The following is a 20,808-nucleotide window of genomic DNA, read 5'->3' as shown; positions in this document are numbered from 1 at the left end:
TTCCATCCAATAGCTGGCTGTGAGCATCCACTTCTGTGTTTGCCAGGCACTGGCATAGCCTCACAAGAGGCCGCTATATCAGGGTCACTTCAGTAGAATATTGCTGGCATGTGCATTAGTATCTAGGTTTGGTGGCTGATGAATGGCCATTCTTCTTACTGTATGTTCACTACTTCAAAATGGAGGATTCTCTTTTGAACTTTCTTGCCTTTTCGGTTTGATATTCATTTGTACTTGACTAAATATTAGGACTGGTTATAGTTTAAGAGTTGACTTATTAAAATAATTTGCAGTGGATTTTAATGTAGTTGCTAAGTTGTAAAGGCAATAAGAATAGATTACTTTAAAATTTTATATTTGAAAAAAGTGTCATTTTTAAAGGTACACTGAACCGGACTTATTAATTCATTGGTTTGTTAGAGAAAGATTTCAAAGTTAATGTACCCATGAATTATTTAAAAAGAGGGCACATTTGGAAAATTTCAAGCACTCTACAGTTGCCTTCTCCAAAATACATGTAAAGTATGGCTTGGTTAGTCCCAAGTTTAATGGGAGTGTAATGAGAGGAAATATGACTGAACAGATCTGAAGACCTGATTATGCCTCATAGCAGTTTACACTCGAGGAGATTATGTCTGTGCCATGATTCCGGGTCTCAATTTCCTTATTTGTGAAAGTGAATAATCATAATACATGCTTATAAAACATAATCTGAATGTTGCAAGGATTGTGGGAACTTATCTGAGAACAGGTAACAAAGCAGCACGTTCAGCACCTGTGAAAGCTCCAAGTTGTAACATCCATAACAATGCACATGGTGCCTGACCAATACAGAGGAAAGGACCCAAGGAACTGAAGGGGTTTGCAGCCCTTATAGGAGGAACAACAAAACGAACTAACCAGTACCCCCAGAGCTTCCTGGGACTAAACCATTAACCAAAGAGTACACACGGGGGGACCCATGGTTCTAGCTGCATATGTAGCAGAGGATAGCCTAGTCGGTCATCAGTGGGAGGAGAAGCTCTTGGTCCTGTGAAAGTTTTATGCCCCAATATAGGGGAATGCTAGGGCCAGGAAGCAGGAGTGGGTGGGTTGGTGAGCATGGGGAGGGGTGAGGGGGATAGGGGATTTTTCGGAGGGGAAACTAGGAAAGGGGATAATATTTGAAATGTAAGTAAAGAAAAATCTAATAAAAATAAAACATAAGACAAAGAAATAGGATTTTATTCCAACATATAATCGAAACAAGCAAACCTATGGTATCATGTACTTCTATTTTTCCATTTGTGTACTTCTACAACCATACTTCTATTTATGCAGTACACATTTATTCTCTGCTATTGATGGTCACATCTATTTTACTTTTATGCTTCAAGCATTTTCACTGATCTTATGTACAGCTAAAATGTAAGTCTAGCTTCCTTTTTTAAACAAAATGAATTTGTCATGTAACTAAACCCAGGATAGTCTAATATCCAAGAAGGTAAAGTCTCATAGCATGGGGCTCTCTCTTCCTTCTCTTGGAATATTTTACCCAAATTTAGAACTATTTTATTTTCTTACATTTTCTACTACTTCAACTATGTTTTCAACTTTTCAGTCTTGGAGGAAAGAAATGTGAATTTGAACCTAGATTTTAATGTGCTATTTGTCAACAGATATAGCCCCATAAGTGACTAAATTATTTCTTTGTCTACCTATACTGCAACCATGTTAGTGAGCACAAGCTTCTCATGTTTTCCCTACATTCTTCTAAGTGCAGAATATTTATATTACAAATGAGCCATTAATTCTGTAACTGAATAAAATTGTTTGATGTATTAGTTTTCTTAAAATAATGTTCTTTAGTTTTATTTTATTAATATTTTTTGAAATTTTAATATAATTGTGACACACATACCCTGCCAATAATCAACAGAGACTGTGTTTTTTTTAGAAATGTCAGAAAGGGTACATCCACAAACTTTTATTAACATGGATATAGTTTTTTTATTTACCATGTTTCCTTTTTAAATAATTACTCATATTTATCGCTGGCTAGGATTATATAGCAGTCATTTTAGAATTATGGTGAACTTAAATAAAGTGTGTAATTGACTTACACAGTTATGTGCAAACCAAAATCTTGAGCTCATCAGGTTTCTGCTAGAAATATCTTTTAAGTTTATGGTAAAAAATAGAAACATGAAATTTGCTATATAAAGAGAAGCATGAACCAAACACTGATTAAATTGTTTAATATCAGAAAGCTATGTCTCTATGACCTCAGGGTAAAAGTTTTAGAGTTATAGAAGAACTAATGTAATTTCAACTAGCCACATCTGTATTATGATATAAATAGAAGAAACATCACCATGGGTTCTAAACTAAATTTTGTCGTGTGTATCTTTTCTTGATTTCCAGGTACAGGATCAGAGAAATGAACTGGATGTGGCCTGAGACAAATTGAGTTGTTTTATTTTAAAAACCAGAATTGTAGCTGAGAAGTGTTAACATATTAATCCAATGATAACTACTACTCTTATTTGTCACAGCCCACCATCTTCTTTCATATATTTCAACGTATTTACTATCAAGTCCCTGTTTGATAATTAAACTGTTAATATTTTCCCAAGCTTTACAAATAAATGAAATGAATAAATCCTACAACTAGAATGGATCATGAAAGCTTACTTTGTAGTGCTGTGGCTATAACCTAGGACCAGCTACAGTCATGTAGGGTAAGCATTCTACCATTGAGATACAGCCCCAGGCAGATAGAGCATTGATCCTGTTTTCATTTGTTTGTTTATTTGTTTGTTTTTTGAGGCAGTCTAAGTATGTAACTCTGGCTGCCAGAAAAGTCACTAAGTATATCAGACTGGTCTTGAATTCCCAGAGCTCTGGCTCTGTGCTCCTCTTCTCAAGTGCTGGGTTTAAATGGGTGTAGATGGCACTGATTCTTAAGAGTTTTTCCTATTATTCAGTCTTTTGACCTCTGTCCTAAATTTACATGTATCTGTTACAAATCTTGTTCTACATTCTGAAAAACAAATATAGCACTCAACTGCTTATAAGAAAATTAAAAATGTATTCCAATAGTATGTATATGGAACAAATGGGAATATTGGTTGCCTTTAGATACTCATTACTTTATTTATATGTGCTTTAAGTGAAGAAATATGCTAAGGATGAAACTGATAAGATGTTTTTTAACAGTATTGAACTACCATGGTGCCAACAGACATATAGAGGCATAGAATCACTTAACTGTATTGTCTTCCTTTAGTCAATGCTACAGATAACAATATGCCATACGAATATTTCAGGATTATCCATCATGGAAGAATTAAATTATATGAGATCTCAAGAGGTCTGGAATTTGAAACTTGTTTTTATTAAAGATCAAGCAATTCTTTAACTGAACTTTCAATCACACTCTTAAATAGACTTCTGGTGGCAGAGTAATCTGGTTTATCATTTTTCATTATTAAAACTTTGAGACCAAATACTTTCAAACCCAGTTTTCTTCCTAGTCTCAGGAGTTTGTAATATATATCCTATGAAATTGGAAAGGGGGAAAAAGAGTCTCTAATTTTATGGCTAAACCAGTTTTATAGTTTAGACGTCTAAGGTTTCTCTGAAGAGGGAACATACACTATCACAACAGCCAATTTTGTGTTCTTATTGTAAGCCAAATGCCATTCTAGGGGAATGCTATGGCACTGAGGCAGGAGTGAGTGGGCAGGTGGGGGAACACCCTCATAGAGGCAGGGGGAGAGAGGAGGGGTTAGGGGGCTTGTGGAAGGGGAAACTGGAAAGGGGGATAATATTTGAAAAGTAAAGAAATAAAATAATCAGTAAAAAAAAAACTATGTGAATCAGCTCATTCAACACTATAGTAACTATGCTGGAGAAGACTGTAGTGGCAACTGTTGAGGTGAAATGGCATCATGCTCAACACAGCTAATTAGTAAAATTCCCAAGCCAATCCATTATTACCAAATAATAATTGTAATAACACCAAGAGATAGGATGTATATGGTACTGTAGAGCAAATTCTGTTTCAATGACTTATTACATTTATTATTGGGACTCATTCATTCTAACAAAAACATTGTAGAGAATTCTATTATCTTTTAGAAGAATGACTAAAGTACAGAATGGCTCAGTAAATTGTTCAAGGTGACACAGCAAGTAAGTGATACCTGGAACACATACCTAGTCCCGATTTTCACTCGGGAAACCTATGAAAAAACTTCTCTGTGTGGATTTACAATGCAATACTTGTCCTTTTAAGGCAATTTTATATGATACTATGGACTCTTGTCTCAATTAGAATTGTAAAGGAAAGAATGTTGTTAGAATCCAAGCAACAGCACAAATGAATTATCTGCTAGTAATTTACTTCCTCTACTGAGGTTTACCACTCTCTTGCTTTTGGACATTTCTGAAATTGAGTGTAGTCACATTAAAAATGTATCAAGAAATACCAAGCATCTTGTTATTATGAACATCAAACGAACACTTGTTTGAAACAGGGTCTCAGTATAAAGCTCCGACTCCCCTGGAACTCACTATGTAGACCCAAGCCAGCCAGAAGTCCAGAGATCCACCTGAATATCTGACTTGCAAGAGCTGAATTTAAAAATAGTTATCATCATTCTTGGACAAATGAGCAACTTTTATTGTTCCTTACAAACAAGCAGTTTACTATAACAAGGAGTGGCATTGCTCATAGCACGCCTACCTGCAGAAGCCTCCATCTGGTATTCAGATCTTCCAAAGTGCTGAGGTTATAAGGTGAGAGCTGAATACCCAGTGTCGTCAGCTGATGTGCAAGGTCATTGACATGATTGACATTCTCTTTAAGAGGTGCAATTTCTCCCCGCAGTGCCTATGAGTGAATTAGAAGATAAAACATTAAAGCAAAGAATATAGACATGTTGGAACTGTAAGACATCATATGCTGTTTGGGGTATAATTTTTAGCGATGTTCACTCTTTGATTTGAACATGTTCATATGTTTAAAAGCTAAAAACAATACTATTAATGCATAAACTGTAAGCTCTGTGGCAAGGACATTAGAAGGTACTCCTCTTTGATAAGCACATCTTGAAATAAGTGTCTGTGAGTAGTATGGATGAGAATGGCTTCTATAGGCTTATGTATTTAAATGCTTGGCCCTAAGTTGGTGGAACTTTTTGGGAAAGATTAGAAGGTGTGGCCTTTTGGAGAAGGTGTGTCACTGAGGATGGATTATGAGGTTTTCAAAGCTGTCATTCCCATTTTGCTCTATCTGACTCTCTCCTCCTCTTTTTTGTGGATAAGATGTGAGTTATCAGCTATTTTTCTCCATCATCATGCCTTCTTGCTGGCATGCTACTAGCTATGATGGTCATACACTCACCCTCAGAAACAAATCTCCAAACAAACTGTTTCTTCTATAAGTTACTTTAGGCATGGCATCTTGATATAGCAATAGAAAAGTAGCCAAGACAGTGCCTTTGTAAAAGACTTTAGAGATCTAGCTAGCACCTTTGATTATGTGAGGAAGTAGCAAGAGGCAGTGTCTATAATGAATGACTAGACATTTACCAGACATCATATTTTGTAGTCACTTAAACTTCATCTCCAAAACAGACAGAACTAAATTTCTGCTGTATCTATGTCACTAGGTTTATGCTATTTTCTTTTTTAATGGATGCCTGAGTAGACTAATATGCTATGGTGTATTTGTATTTCAGCAGTGCACGTTTAGTAATGGATAAATAATTATATTGATCACTTCCTTAGTATAGCATGTTATAACATGCCTCTCCCCATGAAACTGTTACTTGAAGCATTTTCATTTTATCTTTGAGAAAGTAAACTTGAAGATGTTAAATATTAAGTGCTAAAGTCCTATGGGTAAAAATGGTTGTAACCTGGGATACATATTTGGATTTGCCTACTTCAGAGTATATATTTTTAATTACCACATTACATAACTTGGCCAAAAAAAATTCTACATGAAAAAGGTACAGGACAAATAAAATGCTGCTAGATTTTAAATTCTATATATAAAGCAGAAATGGATTATGATTTTTAAATGAAAAGATACAGTGACTCATAAGAGTGCATTCATATTGTGTAGCCACTACATAATAAATAATTTCTCTTAGTAAGGAGGGTATTTTGTCAGCCTAGGATGACTTTCTGCTCTCATGGTATTTTAGTCCTTGTTGTAGAGACTTCTGAAGGCTCCCATGGGATTCTTGGCTGTCTCTGAAGCTGGAAAGCAGCAGTTTCTGATGGGATGTATCATAAGGATCTGTTGAACAGAACTCTATGTAGATATGCAGAGGATATTATCATGCATCATAGCTACCCTATCGAGTTGGCATTTATGGATCTTTAACATGATGCATGGTAACCAAATGTTCCAATGAGTGACATCTAAGGGACAAACTCCCTCACTTAGGAGAACAGTTTATGAAATGTAATGTAATGTAATGTCTGTGCACAAGGACAGCATCACTGACTTGACTCTCTCTGACTTGCTTGATCTGGGAGGTATTATTTCCCTGTCTGGTGTTCACTGTTTTGATAAAAACGTTTGTAATAGCCTCATCTATATCCCTTGCATTTCTTCTGATTCTAAATGAAAGATGGTTTGTACAATCAAGAGAAGGATGGCATTATCCTCTTAAATCAACCTGAATACCTGAAAAAAAATACCATATGGCATTACAGAGAGTATAAGACACTTAAATAGTTCTCAGATGAAATGCAGCAGGACAATCACTCCATTGAATTTTTAGCAGAGAAAATGTAGATTTACTCAGGAAAAATGAAAATGAACTCCCAAGTGAGGGTCATTGACAGAGGAATAATTTAAACATAAAGGTTTTGTTTTAAGATAGGGTCTTACTCTATAGCCCAAACTGGCCTCAGATTCACAGCAGCACTACTTTTTTTCTACAAAGCAAACTTAAAGTTTTAATTTGTTGAGACAGATTCTTACTATATAGACCTGGGTAGTCTAGAACTCAATATGCAGACTGAACTGATTTTTAGCTCACAGAGATCCGCCTGCTTCTATCTCCCAAGCACTAAGATTAAAGGTACATGCCACCATGCCCAGCACCTTCAGCTTTTTTTTTTTATTAGATATTTCCTTTATTTACATTTCAAATGTTATCCCCTTTCCTGGTTTCCCCTCTGAAAACCCCCTATCCCATCCCCCTCTCCCTGCTCCCCAACCCACCCACTCCTGCTTTCTGGCCCTGGCATTCCCTTATACTGGGGCATAGAACCTTCACAGGCTTCTGCTCCCATTGCTGACTGACTAGGCCATCCTCTGCTACATATGCAGCTAGAGCCACAAGTTCCACCATGTGTACTTTTTGGTTGGTGGTTTAGTCCCTGGAAGTGGTCATTAAGAAAAACACAGGAGCAGTGGATCTGGAGGAGAGGGGATGTGAGAAGGATTAGAAGAAGAGGGAGGGGAGGCTGTGGTTGTGATGTATGAGAAAATAACAAAGAAATATGAAAAATATATTTAAAACACATGATTTCCTGTGGAGTGGTGAAAGTCTCATGAACTTAGTGAGGAATTTACCACCTCAAAAACAGGATAGACACTTCTAAACTACATATGTTAACAGGGTAATTTTGTTTGTTGTTTGTTTGTTTTGAGACAGAGTTTCTCTGTGTAGCCCTGGCTGTCCTGGAACTCACACTGTAGACCAGGCTGGCCTCGAACTCAGAAATCTCCCTGCCTCTGCCTCCCAAGTGCTGGGATTAAAGGCGTGCGGCACTATGCCCTGCAACAGAGTAATTTTTTATGGTATTTGCTATATAAAATATAAAACTCCTACAACATACACATTTATTAAACATTCTATTGGTGGAATGACATTGGAATCACACTAAAAATGTTTTATAGAAGTTGCAAGTAAAAACTTGTTCATTTCCTTATGAAGAAATATATCTTTTAAAAGAATCTGTACTAAGTGCCTAGGTAGAAAGGCTATTAATATCCATATATGAATATTTGTGTCTCAAAAATAATTCATAATTATTTTATTTTGTGCAATAGAAAGGTCACAAAACAGATTTCTGAAATGTTGGAGTAGAATCCTGGGCAAAGATGATGATGATGGTTAGTTACAGAGTACAACCAGGTTTCAAATAATCAGATATAAACGTATGGACTTTAAAGGGAAATAAGAACCATTGTGAACATGGCTAGGTCAGGATGTCTCTATGGTAAGGATGTGTTCAATTTCTCTGTTATTACATATGTAACCTTCACTCACAATATGTAGTGGACAATTTCCAATGCTTTGATTCTAATATTTAAATTTTTATGTTCTCTTCCCAAACCCAAAGAACAATGCTGAATTACTATTTTGGAGTTGAAAAGACGTTAAGAACTAAGCTCCAGTACTCTTCACTCTTTGATTTTCCTTTCTAAAATATACCATTCTCCTCTAAACTTTGCAGTATATCCTTACACTCCCCCCTTTCTAGTAATGATAGCCGATGTTCCCTAAAGTGATATACAAGTATGTAAAAATACACTATCTGTTGTATGGGTGACCCCTCTCCTCTCATTAGATTAAATGTCAGTTGCTTGTACATTACAGTTATATTTTGTATATATATCTGCAAACCGGCTTTCATCAACACTAAAATGACTATTTAGTGATTTCCAAAATCAAAGAAGTGCTCATTTTAAGAAAAAAAAAAGCGACAATATCTTGAAAAATCAGATTAAATCCTCTGCAAAGTTGCTTCACAAAGAAAAAGATAATTGTCAAGTAGGTAAGTGTATATGAGACTACATCCAAAAATTAGGAAAGTAACTTTTAGAATTTAAAAGTCTGAGGTCAGAATGCGTCCCATATTTTCTGATGCAATTTTTCTACACCAAGTCTGGAAATCAAACAGATTATGTTACAAGTGTGTCTTACCGAGGACTTCGGTTAGTTGATATTAACTCAGAGTCTTCACACAACAGGAAGACTTTATTTAAATTAAAAAAAAAATGTTTAAGCAATATTTTTAATGTGATCCCTATTTAACCATGTTTTTGCATTAACTGCTCATCTACAGTTCTTAACTGAATCAGAAGAGGGAACATCGCTCATAGCTTATTTTACTACTTGTAGATTTCTATACTTGATATTATTATTAGCTTGGCAATAAATCTATTTACTAGCTGAAGCATCTTACCAGCCTGACAAAAGTCTTTAAGTGTCTTTTTATTTATTTAATTATTAATTAATAATAATAACTATTATTAATATTAATGAGTCAGGGTCTCCCTATGAATCACAAGCTAACCTGAAATAGCGATGTACCCCATGTTGGCCTGTAGTACACAATTCCTCTTCCTTAGCTAATTCTGCAAAGACTTGAGGTGCCAGAGTGCCAGAATGAGGGGATATTCACCCTCCCAATCCTCACAGAGGAGAAGGGAATGGGGATGGAGGAAGGACTTTGTAAAGGGAGAACTGGGAAGTGGGGGGCAGCATTTGGGANGAGAGAGAGAGAGAGAGAGAGAGAGAGAGAGAGAGAGAGAGAGAGAGAGAGAGAGAGAGGAGAAAATATAGGGTTAGAACATGGAAATTGTGACTGGGAGAGGTCTGTTGATAAAGTAGCAGTTCAGTAGCTGCATTCAGCCCCTGCTGCCTTGACTTGTCTGTGATGATGGACAGTACCCTTGAACTGTGAGTCATAAGAAACCTTTTCTTCCTTTTGTCAGGATATTTTGTCACGGCAATAGAGAAAGGAACTATTTATACTATACAAGGTGTGAATATAAGCACTACATTATTTAAATAGATCCAACAGTAAGTTTAAATATACTTCAATTATTAGGAATTTTAATATTATACACATTAATTTATGTTTAAACTATGAAATACTGCACATAAAATGTCAAAAACTGCAGTTACCTCTGGCCAATATCATACACTACTCCATTAGGTTTTATTCTAGTTTGGAAATAGTGAAAAAATATAGAAGAGAGCCATCATACTACTGATTCCTTTGAACCACTTTAACATCTGGAATATATTCTCCATGAAAGAGCAAACCAAGACAATTTTATTATGACTAGTTTAATGCAGGTGGAGTTTTCACTTCATTAAATGTCTGATTAGAGATACAAAGTACTGATTTAAAATGATATATTTTTGATATGTCAAGTTTTACTTTTATAAAATTATATTTTCTATCATGTTTTGCTTATCTTTATGTAGTTAAGAATTTTCTCAAGTATGTTTGGAATTATGGTCATCAACCACTTTTATGAAGAAAGAAAGGAATTTTCTCCTATCAAGGAAATGTCATTTTTGAGGGAGCAATTTTAACGACAGCTAAGAGGCTCTTCCTGCTCTAAGATATAGAAAGTCACTTTAGAAGATAAGAGTAATTTGAGAGAGTGGTGTGTGTATGTTATAAAACCAAACATGAGCATATAGAGGGCAGAAGATGATGTTGGAAATTTCTTTTATTGTTATCTGTCTGTTCCTTGTGAGGGCTCCCTCACTGAACCTGAAGCTCAGTATTTTGGCAAGGGAGTTTGGCATTGATACCAGCCTGGCTCTATTTCCCAGCACTCTGGTTACAGGCTGGCATCTGTGTGAGTGCTGGGAATCCAAACTCAGGTTTACTTGCTTTCACAGTAAGTGTTCATCTCCACTGAGCCATTTCTCCAGCCCCTGGAATTTTATTCCAAGAGCCTTTGTTTATTCTGTGAAACTGGGAAGCAACAGACTAGCCATAGTGTGCAATGCATGTTGTGTAATGAATATTCACAGAATTTGAAGAGGACTGAAGGCTAAGTGGGAACATCTGAACTAGTTTTGATAGAGATTGTGAGAGGGAGTTGACCTATGAAATGCAGCGAGGTTGCCAGATAGCACAGAGAGCCCATTTGAGGCTGAGGATCAAAATGTTTTAGCAGAATCAATCTGTTCTAATTCCCTTCTCCAACAATGTTCCCTTCGAGAAAGGAGAAAACAGTTGATCCGTGTTTAAGGTTTTGTCAGATGATTGTGGCACAAATACTTAAGGATAAGGGCATTTCAATTTTAGACAGAATGTGATTGAAATACAGACTGTGGAATCTAAACTGGATTAGAACGAAAGTGAAGCAAGATGAGGCTTGTAGATGTAGTGAAAATAGAAGTGTCAGTTGTGGATGTTCAAGATAATATAAGAGAGGCCATAGCAGGAGTAGCTGTACAAATAATCCAGAAGGAAAAGGAACGCCTGGGGTGCTCAAAAAGCTCTCTATTTATATATATGTAGATGATATACATACATATATATATCATATATTTGCCTAGCTTATATATGCAAATAGCTTATACATATATGTACAACTTTACTTATGAATAAATAGTACTAACAAAAGTCTACAAATCTCTTCTTAAGGCATTCAACCTTGTAAACTTTCAACATGATCATCTGTAGGGGTCCTGTATGACTTTACTAGGAATTCAAAATGAGTTGAGTCAAACAATGAAGTATCACTTTAGTGTTTCCTATACTATACAGAGACATTTGTATTGCAAATACTACTTAAGAAATGAAAGAGCAGCTAACTATATTTTGTTCGTCTACGAGAAAAACCTTACTGAACAAATGTTTGTGAAGCAAGACCGTGAAAAAAAATAGCCTGAACACATGAGGTTTTAGATAAAGTCTCAGGATTCTGGGACTGGATATGGAAAGCTATAGAAGAGGAGAGAAAAATCAGGTCCACAAACACAGATTATTATGGAATTTATCTGCTGCTCTCATTAAAGGCTCAGAGAAGTTCTCACTATGTCTGGCTACCCAGGAATTAAGGGCAGGTAGAGCTGAGATGTTTTTGTGGCTTCAGTATTTCGAGCTCTCTGTACCATACTAATACTGCCAAGAGAGTCAAAAATTGATCCCTGATTTGTCAGGCCCATGGAGATTTCTTAAATATCTGCATGGAATGATACCCTCAAATTTTATTGGACCAACCACAATAGAACAGATGGTGAGGTACAGACAAGTCTTTAATGGAATGCATCAGGATGAAAGACCACTGGCATCTTTCCTCTTGAGTTGTTTGTCACTTAGCATGGTTCCCAAGCAACTGAGCTAGTTTATGATGCCCATTGTCCTAGGTCACGAAGGATAGTGAGAGAAACAGGAAGAAAGACAAGAAAGATATTGTCTGAGCTTAGTCTCCAGAAGCTTTGATGCACAAATCAGGCCTTCCTGGGACACATGTTGAGACAAAGGGACTACTTTTTTTTTAACCCCTTATGATCTTAAGAGAAATAAGATGGGTAGAAGTTTTTCCTTTTGGTTGAGGGAAGTTCTTTGGAAAAGGATTCTCTTCTGAGCCTTTAGCATCAAACATTCAGAGATATGAAGGAAGGGGTACATCAGGTCAGTTAAGGAATCTGTCTAGACTACTTACAGCAGTCACTATATCTACTAAGTTTGTCTAATTACCCATTCTCTTTTACCTCAAGCACATTTTTCTGCCCATCTCCACACCCCAAGATCTTTCTCACATGAATTCTCTTTTCTAATGCTATGAGGTTGCCTCAGAGTTTCAACAAAAGGGATAAATTATCTCTCTATAATGTTGAATTCTTTGTTTCTTCTAAATGCAGAAGGACATCTCGAAGCTATGACAGATGAGTTAGTGGGCAGACTACATGAACACAATGCTCTGTCTTAAGTAATCACATTTGTCTTTGGTATAGACCTTCTTGACAATAAATTATGCCAAAGTAGCATGGATTAAAAAAATAGAAATACAACTGCATTCCACCCCAGTATCCATTTTTATCGTGGTAGCCTGAAGGCAAAATACGTACTTTCATTGTCTTGCTTGCATTCAGTTTTCAAAAAAAAATTGTAAACTCTCATATTTGGGCATGGTAACTTTTGACAAGCAAACGGAATAAGTACATAAATAATGAAACAGAATAAAAATTAATGACCTAGATACAGCATAATAAGGATGATTTAGGGGAGGTTAAAGAAAAAATGTAAAATTTGTTGGCATAATAACATTCTGTGTTCTTTATTTTCCAAGCAATTATCAACAATTATATTTTAACTGTTCTTCTCAGACTCAGCCTGATTCCAAATTTGTGACATTAGAGTAACATCATTTGACTGCTGAACTTCTTCAAGTTTCTGCACAGAGAACCAATATTTTTACAAAAGAGAAATGATCATTTACTTATTCTCATGCTAGTGAAAATAATCTACATCCAAAAAGAAAATGCTCTTTTAAATATTTCAATTTGTTCATTAATTACAATTTGAGATGGTGCCTCGATATAGATTATAGATATGAACTTGTGATGCTCTTGTAGCAACCGATAATTTCTTCATCTGCCATGTCCTGGAAACTTCAGTGAAGCCTTAAACTCAGTGTCTTTAAAACAAAAGACTGAATAGATTTGCTATTTATTAGCAACCTTCTTTTTAAAAATACTGTTAAAAAGGTTTACTGCTGGGTGTGGTGTTCATGCCTTTAGTTGCAGCTCTTGGGAGGCAGAGGCAGAGCTCTATGAAGTCAAGCTTAGCGTGGTCTATGTTGCAAGTCCCAACTTACACAGAGAAACTCTAGCTAACAAAATAGGTCTATTTTTATGTAATTTTGTTTGTATGGATACAATGATGCTTATGGAGGACAGAAGAGAGCACTGGATTCTCTGATGTTTTGAACTGGAATATTTTGGTGTGTAGAATGAGGTCAGGACCTCTGAAAGCTCTTCAAGTGCTCCTAAACACTGAGGCATTTCTCCAAATTTAACAGTGTAACTTCAGAATGAGGAATAGGACAAGACTGATCATAGAGGAAAGACTTTAACTAGTTTGCTATTTTTCATTTTGGGTTTACAGTGCATGTGTATATGTACAAGTGTAAGAGGTCAAAGTCACCTGTGATGGCACATGTGAAACCCAGAGATCAGCATCAGGCATCTTCATCTATAATAGCTCCAATTTACCTTTTGAGACAGGGTTGCTCAGTGAACCTGGAGCTTGGTTTTTCCAATAGGCTGGCTGTCTAGCAAGCTCCCAAGATCCTCCTGTCTCTGCCTACCCCATACTGGAGTAACATACATGCATTGTCACACCAGGCTTTTTAACATGAGTACTGAGGACCCAAACCCAGGTACTCATATTCACAGTATAAGCATCTAGCCTCCAAGTCATATCCCTACTCCCAGTTTTTCCCAGGTCTTAACTTAAAAAAGGCAAGCTGAAAATCTTAGTTACTTTAATTTCCTTGAAAACTTAATTCTGGTGTCTTAAGTATGACTGCTAATTATTTCTCTGTTATAAAAAAGGCAAGCAAACAAACAAGCTAAACAAATAAACAAAGCCATTTTAAGCTTTCTACAGTTTTCTAATGACACAATTAAAACTAATAAAAAAGGTAGTTCATGATGGTTTTACAGAGGCTAATTGCAAAATATGCACAATTAAAATAAAAGGGTTTCTAATGAGTATAAACAAATCATTTAAACAGGCCATGTTTTAGGCTGCTAAAGAAATAGGGGGGAAAGCCAGTATTTTCTTTCTGAGAAATTTTAATTATATGTGATGACACATAAGCAAGTGGAAGTTAATGAAATTTACTAACATATTTAAAGTAAGTAATCATTTATAAACCATTACAAGGATCAATCACTGAGAAGCTACTGATAATTGAAGGCTGCTGAGGGAAGGGTAAAAGTCACTTCTTTCAGGGTGTGGTCACTAGTAGGTGGCTCATGCCATAATAGACAGCCTTACATCCATGCTTAAATGGGCAGCACTAATTCAATTCAGTGAGTTATAAAAAGTAAACACATTAAGTTGGGCAGATGTGTTGGGGTAGGTAACTCAGCGGAGTTGGAAAGAAGAGTAGGGGTGGATACGATCCATACACATTGAATATATGCATAAAATTTTATTTTTAAATTTTAAAAATGATTTAATTATTAATTTTAAACTAATTTAGTGTGTAACTCTTCTCTGCCTCTGTTTCCCCCCCCCTCTTTCTCTCTCTCTCTCTCTCTCTCTCTCTGTGTGTGTGTGTGTGTGTGTGTGTGTGTGTGTGTGTGTACAGGTGCCCTCAGAGGACAAAAATGTGGTGTATGTCCTGGACCTGGTGATGTGAGCTGCAATAGCAGCTCTGGCAGAGCAGCAAGTACTCTTAACTGCTGAAGCATCTCTTAAACCCCATGTGTGTGCAAGTTCCAATGAGTAAATTAAACATATTAAAACTATCAACCACAAGGACATTCATCTCCAAATGCAGAAGTTGTACACAGATCTTAGCTTTTTGCTTAACAAGCTCTTGTGTTCTTTTAGTTTGAGGGCTGAGGATGGAACGCAGAACTTAATGCATGCTAGGACTGGTCTTCAACGCTGAACTAACCCTTGCCATTTGATAAGCTTTTCGTCCTTGCAGACATTCATAATCCTCATAACATTTCTTTCTACTATTGTTGCTAAGTAGAGATACAATTGTTTTCCTTTACTCCTCTACATGGCTCAAAATATCAGTTTATCACAATGATTATCAATTAATTCAGCACATCATCATGCTGAGGGCTTGTTACCAAGAGTCTACTGGGGTTGACCCAGTGTTTATTATTCAGTAGTCTGAGGTGGGCCTGTGAATTGAACACTTCTATTATAACAAGAACTTGACAGGTGCCAAGCTCTGAAACCTCACCAAACAACAAAACAACTCCTTCTCCTCCTCCTCCTCCTCCTCCTCCTCCTCCTTCCTCTTCCTCTTCCTCTTCCTCTTCCTCTTCCTCTCCTCCTTCTCCATCTCTTCATTCTCCTCCTCCTCCTTCTTCTCCTTCTCCTTCTTCTCCTTCTTCATCATCATTGTCATTATTATTGTGTTATTCATCTACTTTACATTCAGATCATAGCTTCCACTCATTCCTCTCCTCCCAGTCACTACTGCTCCCCTCTCCTCTCCACCATCTATCCTTCTTTCCTTTCTTCTCAGAATTGGGGAGTCCTCACATGGATATCAACTAGCCTTGGCACATCAAATTGCAGTAATATTAGGTACATCTTCTCCTATTGAGTATAGACCAGGCAGTTAGGGGAAAAGGATCCAAAGAGAGGCAGTGAAGTCAGAGACAGAGATAGTTCCTGCTTCCATTGTTAGGAGTTCCACACAAAGACAAAGCTGCACAACTGCTACATATGTGCAGAGGACCTAGGTCTGTCCCATGCATACTTTCTGGTTCCTGGTTTAGTCTCTACAAATCCCTATCTTTTGGTGTTCTTGATCCCTCTTGCTCCTACAATCCTTCCTCCCTCTCTTCCACAAGATTCCATGAGCTCTGCCTTATATTTGGCTATGGTTCTCTGCATGTGCTTCCATCAGTGACTGAGTGAAGCCTCTGATGACAATTCTTCTAGGCTCCTGTCTGCAAGTATGGCAGAACATCATTAATAATGTCAGGGTGGGCTCCTTGTGGCATGGGTCTGAAACTGGGCCGGTCATTAGTTGACTATCCTCTCAATATCTTCTTCCTTGTTTACCCCTGGACATCTTGTAGGCAGGACAAATTGTGGGTCTAAAATTTTGTAGCTGGGTTGTTGCCTTAATCTCTCCTTTGGAAATCTTGCCTGGTTACAGCAGATGGCTATTTCGGACTCCATATCCCCTTATTGCTAGGAGTCTTAGCTAGGGTTACCCTCATAGACCCTCATACCCAGGAGTTTCCATTTTCCTAGCTTTCTAGCTCACTCCATTGATGGCCCCCATTCCAGTTATCTCTTCTAATACTCTCCTCCTCTATAGTTCCCCAACTTGATCTGCCCTGTTCCTATCCCTACGGCTTTCCCCACCCAGTCCTCTCCCTCCGCCCACCTTCCGATGTCTAATCTATTTCACTTTCTCAGTGAGATTCAAGCACTCTACCTTGGGCCTTTTTTTTTTATTTAGCTTTTTTAGGTCTGTGGAATGCAGCATGGTTATAGTGTACTTTATGACTAATACCTGCTTATAAGTGGGTATGTACTATGTTTGTTTTCTGGGTTTGTGTTACCTCATTCAGGATGATCTTTTCTAGTTCCATCCATTTGCCTGCAAATATTATGATGTCCCTGTTTTTAATCGCTAAGTAATACTCTATTGTGTAAATGTACCACATTTTCTTTATCCATTCTTCAGTTGAGGGACATCTAGGTTGTTTTCAGTTTCTCACTATTATGAATAATGTTGCTATGAACTTAGTTGAGCAAGTTTCCTTGTGGTATGGTAGAGCATCTTTGTAGTATATGGCCAGGGTTGGTATAACAAAGCTTATTCTTGACTTTGTGACCCATACAGTTCCCCAGGCTTGGAGTTGAACATTTCTGTTGTCTAGCTGGCTTCTATTTATTTACTTTAGATCCTGCCTAAATGCTACCACCATAGCAAGACTATAGGTTGTTCAACATAGCATAAGGGTTCTGAGTTTTCTCACTTTCCCCAATCTACTCCTCAATTTCCAAATAAGTGTTTACTTGCCTGTTTATTTGCTAGCACTTCTTTCCCAAGATCCGAAAGCACATAAAGGGAAGGCAACTCTATGCATTTTTCCCACAGGCTATTTCTGTAACTGGCATATGAAAATTGTCAATACTTGTGTAGTAGAGAATGAGCAAGTGCTGGAGAGTTAGTATAGTAGTAGAAAACGTGCAAGGCTCTAAGTGCTATCCCCTATCCCCAAACAAACAAGCAAACAAACAAATCTCTAGAGAATTGTACATTTTTGCTTAATTACTACCACTGTAGATGAACACTTATTGTCAAATTGCATGTAAAAAGTTGGCTATATAAATCTGATAAGAAACCTGATTATTTGCTTTGAGATTCATAACCATATTTTAAGGCTACCAGTTGACTTTATGTTGGAAACATGTTTAGGGGCCATTGTCCAAAGCATTGCTGCCTCTTTATTAAAAATATAATTCTTCATTTTGGTTTCAAGTGGGAATTATTTCCTAAAATGAAACAAGGGGAAAAAAGACTGAGTGATGTTTTAAAGGGACATACAATATATGCTGCTGATACAACATGGTGCACCCTCTAAAGTATATATATTTTTAGTTGTTTTGAGCCAATTTTAGCCCATCCTGGCTTAGAGCTTATTATGTAGATCATGCTGACCTTGAATTTGTGGCAACACTCCTGTTTCAGTCTCCTCCCAAGGCTGGGATTGCAGGCCTGCATGAACATACCTGGATTGGCAGCTACTTTAACAAAGTGATAGAAAAAATTAATAAAAATTCGAATAAAATAATCCAGGGTCAGTATGTAGAGTTGTTTAATAAAATCCAATTTAAATTAAACCTGGGTTTTCTGATTGAATTGGTAGACCTTGACCTGGTCTTCTAAAAGAAGTATGACGTCCTCTACTTTGTCCAAAGAGGTACTTTTGAAGACAGAGATTTTCCATGCTGGTTGAAACTCTGGTTTTCATCCTCTGCTGCTAGTGGGTTCCTCACATCCCAGTTATTTTCTCTCTAACTCTCCCCGACTCTTGATCATTTTAGGGTTTTCCAGTAAAGAAAGTGACTAAATAACACTATGATCCAAGAAATCATTAACTATTAGATTGTAACAAAGGTCACTTACAAATATTTCCCAAGCAATGGTCTTATGTCAGAAGGGAAAATAACAAAGGCATCTCAATATTGCTTTAAAGAGGAGTAAGCAGTTACAACATATTCTTTTTTCTTTTACACTACATATGGCTAGTTAAATATAGTGGCTGAAAATACCAGAAATAGAAAGTCACACAAGACCTAGTTTGGCTAACCTTAGGGATACTATATGAAGGAGAGGATAATAAGTATATTCTTTGCAGAGCCACAAGCTACAATCATATCTTGGGAGGGTACCTCTTTAGAGCTGACTCTTTACATTATTCCAGAATAACCTGGCTTTCTTCACTATTCTACTATGTAAAGTAAGGTCTTCTTGAACTAAACACTGTGTATGATACTGACACATGAAAACAAAGGGTGTGTAATAGAAAAACAGATATATAATCAGACTTTAAACAATAGATAGAAAACCATAATGCATCTTTAAACATAATTTTTATAACTCAAACTATGAAGTAAGGAATTGTCATAAAAATGAATTTTGAGCATTTCCTTAAACCATGATTGTAATCAGCATTCATTTAACTAGCTTTTGGAGAGTAGACAATCTAACTTTCTACAGAAGGGAATGAATGGCATGTCCTCCATATGTCCTAGAGTCCAGTGTAATCAGTAATTCAGTTGGACACACTCATTTTATATACATATATAGATTATGTATATACTATCTATATATGGGGAATCTTAATAGCCTCATAGTCATTAGCAGAGAAAGCAACAAATTTAGTGAGATATTATTAAACTGCATGGGGTGGAGAGATGGCTCAGCAGTCAAGAACATGTGCTGCTCTTGCAGAGGACTTGAGTTTGATTCCTAACACCCAGACAGTGGCTATTATCCATCAGCAACCTGAGTTCCCACAGGATCTGATGCCCTCTTCTGGCCTCCTCATGGATACCAGGTATGCACACACTGCAGATAGAAACACAGGCAAGGCCGGGCGTGGTGGCGCACGCCTTTAATCCCAGCACTCGGGAGGTAGAGGCAGGCAGATTTCAGAGTTCGAGGCCAGCCTGGTCTACAGAGTGAGTTCCAGGACAGCCAGGGCTACACAGAGAAACCCTGTCTCGAAAAACTGAAACACAGGCAAAACATTCATATGCATAAGATAAAATTTAAAAAAATAATTCATGCTAGAAGAAATTGTATCATAGGTTCCAGGAAGTGCAAAAAAATGCTGAGGCATATTAGGAGAGAATATCTGAGTAAATAAGAAGATTGAAGTTATCCAGAGAGAAGGAGTAACAGAAAAGCCATACCCCTCTGAAGAGACAATTTTCATCTACAAAATGGCATGGGTATCATTATAGCTTAAAGTCTTCTAAAGAGATGGAGGAAATGTCAATGAAGTATAGAGAGGTTAAAAAGTAACAATGGGCAGAAACAGGATGGTGGCAACTGGAAACAATTTCTTCATAAACAAGTCTTTAAGGAACTTGGGACATTAAAAAATACTTTGCCGTGTACTTTTATGTATATATACCAAAAGTAGAATGGAATATCTGTTATATGTCAGGAATATTCAATTACTGATGATAGATCCACCCACAAGTCCTTGTGATTGTATAGCTTAACTATTATGTACATTTTTTATATAAGCAATTTATATTGTTATGTAAGTTTATGAAAAAACAAATACCAACCCAAAATATATGCATAGGTATAAGGTGTAACATGTTGCCAATACAATACCAAAAAGTGAAGAAATGCATATGTTTACATATATAATTAGTGAAAAGAAATGCTTTATCTCACTAACACAAATTAAGGAAAGGCTACCTCTGTATGTATGAATGATTACTAGATTAATTTAAAGATATGGAATACTTGTACAATATATTACACCGACTTTGTTTTATAATGGTAATCTTCATTTAATTTTCGTTTGATGTGGTAGGCACTTACTATTGAAACAAATCAGATTTTTTTTGGTGAATTTGATTTTACATTAAATGTATTATCAACTTAGAAATGGTAGAGCACAAATGATCTGAAGACAAATGTCTATTTTCTAAGAATTCAGATAAAATAATATATGCAAAATGGATGAAAAGGATTATAAAAGGTTCTTCAATATTCACTTTTACTTTAAGCTTATTATAATTCCTAAATTTAATTAGTGTTTTGAGCCTTTCCAAAATGACCTTATTTCT

At 36.6% G+C, this 20,808-nt stretch overlaps 1 protein-coding gene across 8 annotated transcripts in view; it reads right to left on the bottom strand.

Moving 5' to 3' along the window:
- The window catches only part of Dmd (dystrophin), a 2,621,826-nt gene that overhangs the window by 352,697 nt on the left and 2,248,321 nt on the right, over window positions 1–20,808 (bottom strand). For all 8 annotated transcript variants that reach the window (XM_029534042.1, XM_029534043.1, XM_029534037.1 and 5 more), the window contains exon 60: window positions 4,730–4,876. In XM_029534042.1, the coding sequence (XP_029389902.1) occupies window positions 4,730–4,876 (147 nt within the window). The remainder of the gene's footprint in view (window positions 1–4,729; window positions 4,877–20,808) is intronic.

Source organism: Mus pahari, chromosome X (assembly GCF_900095145.1).
Source record: "Mus pahari chromosome X, PAHARI_EIJ_v1.1, whole genome shotgun sequence".
NCBI lineage: Eukaryota > Metazoa > Chordata > Mammalia > Rodentia > Muridae > Mus > Mus pahari.
The sequence above is the reverse complement of the archived record's forward strand: the minus strand, read 5'-3'. Positions and strand labels throughout refer to the sequence as shown.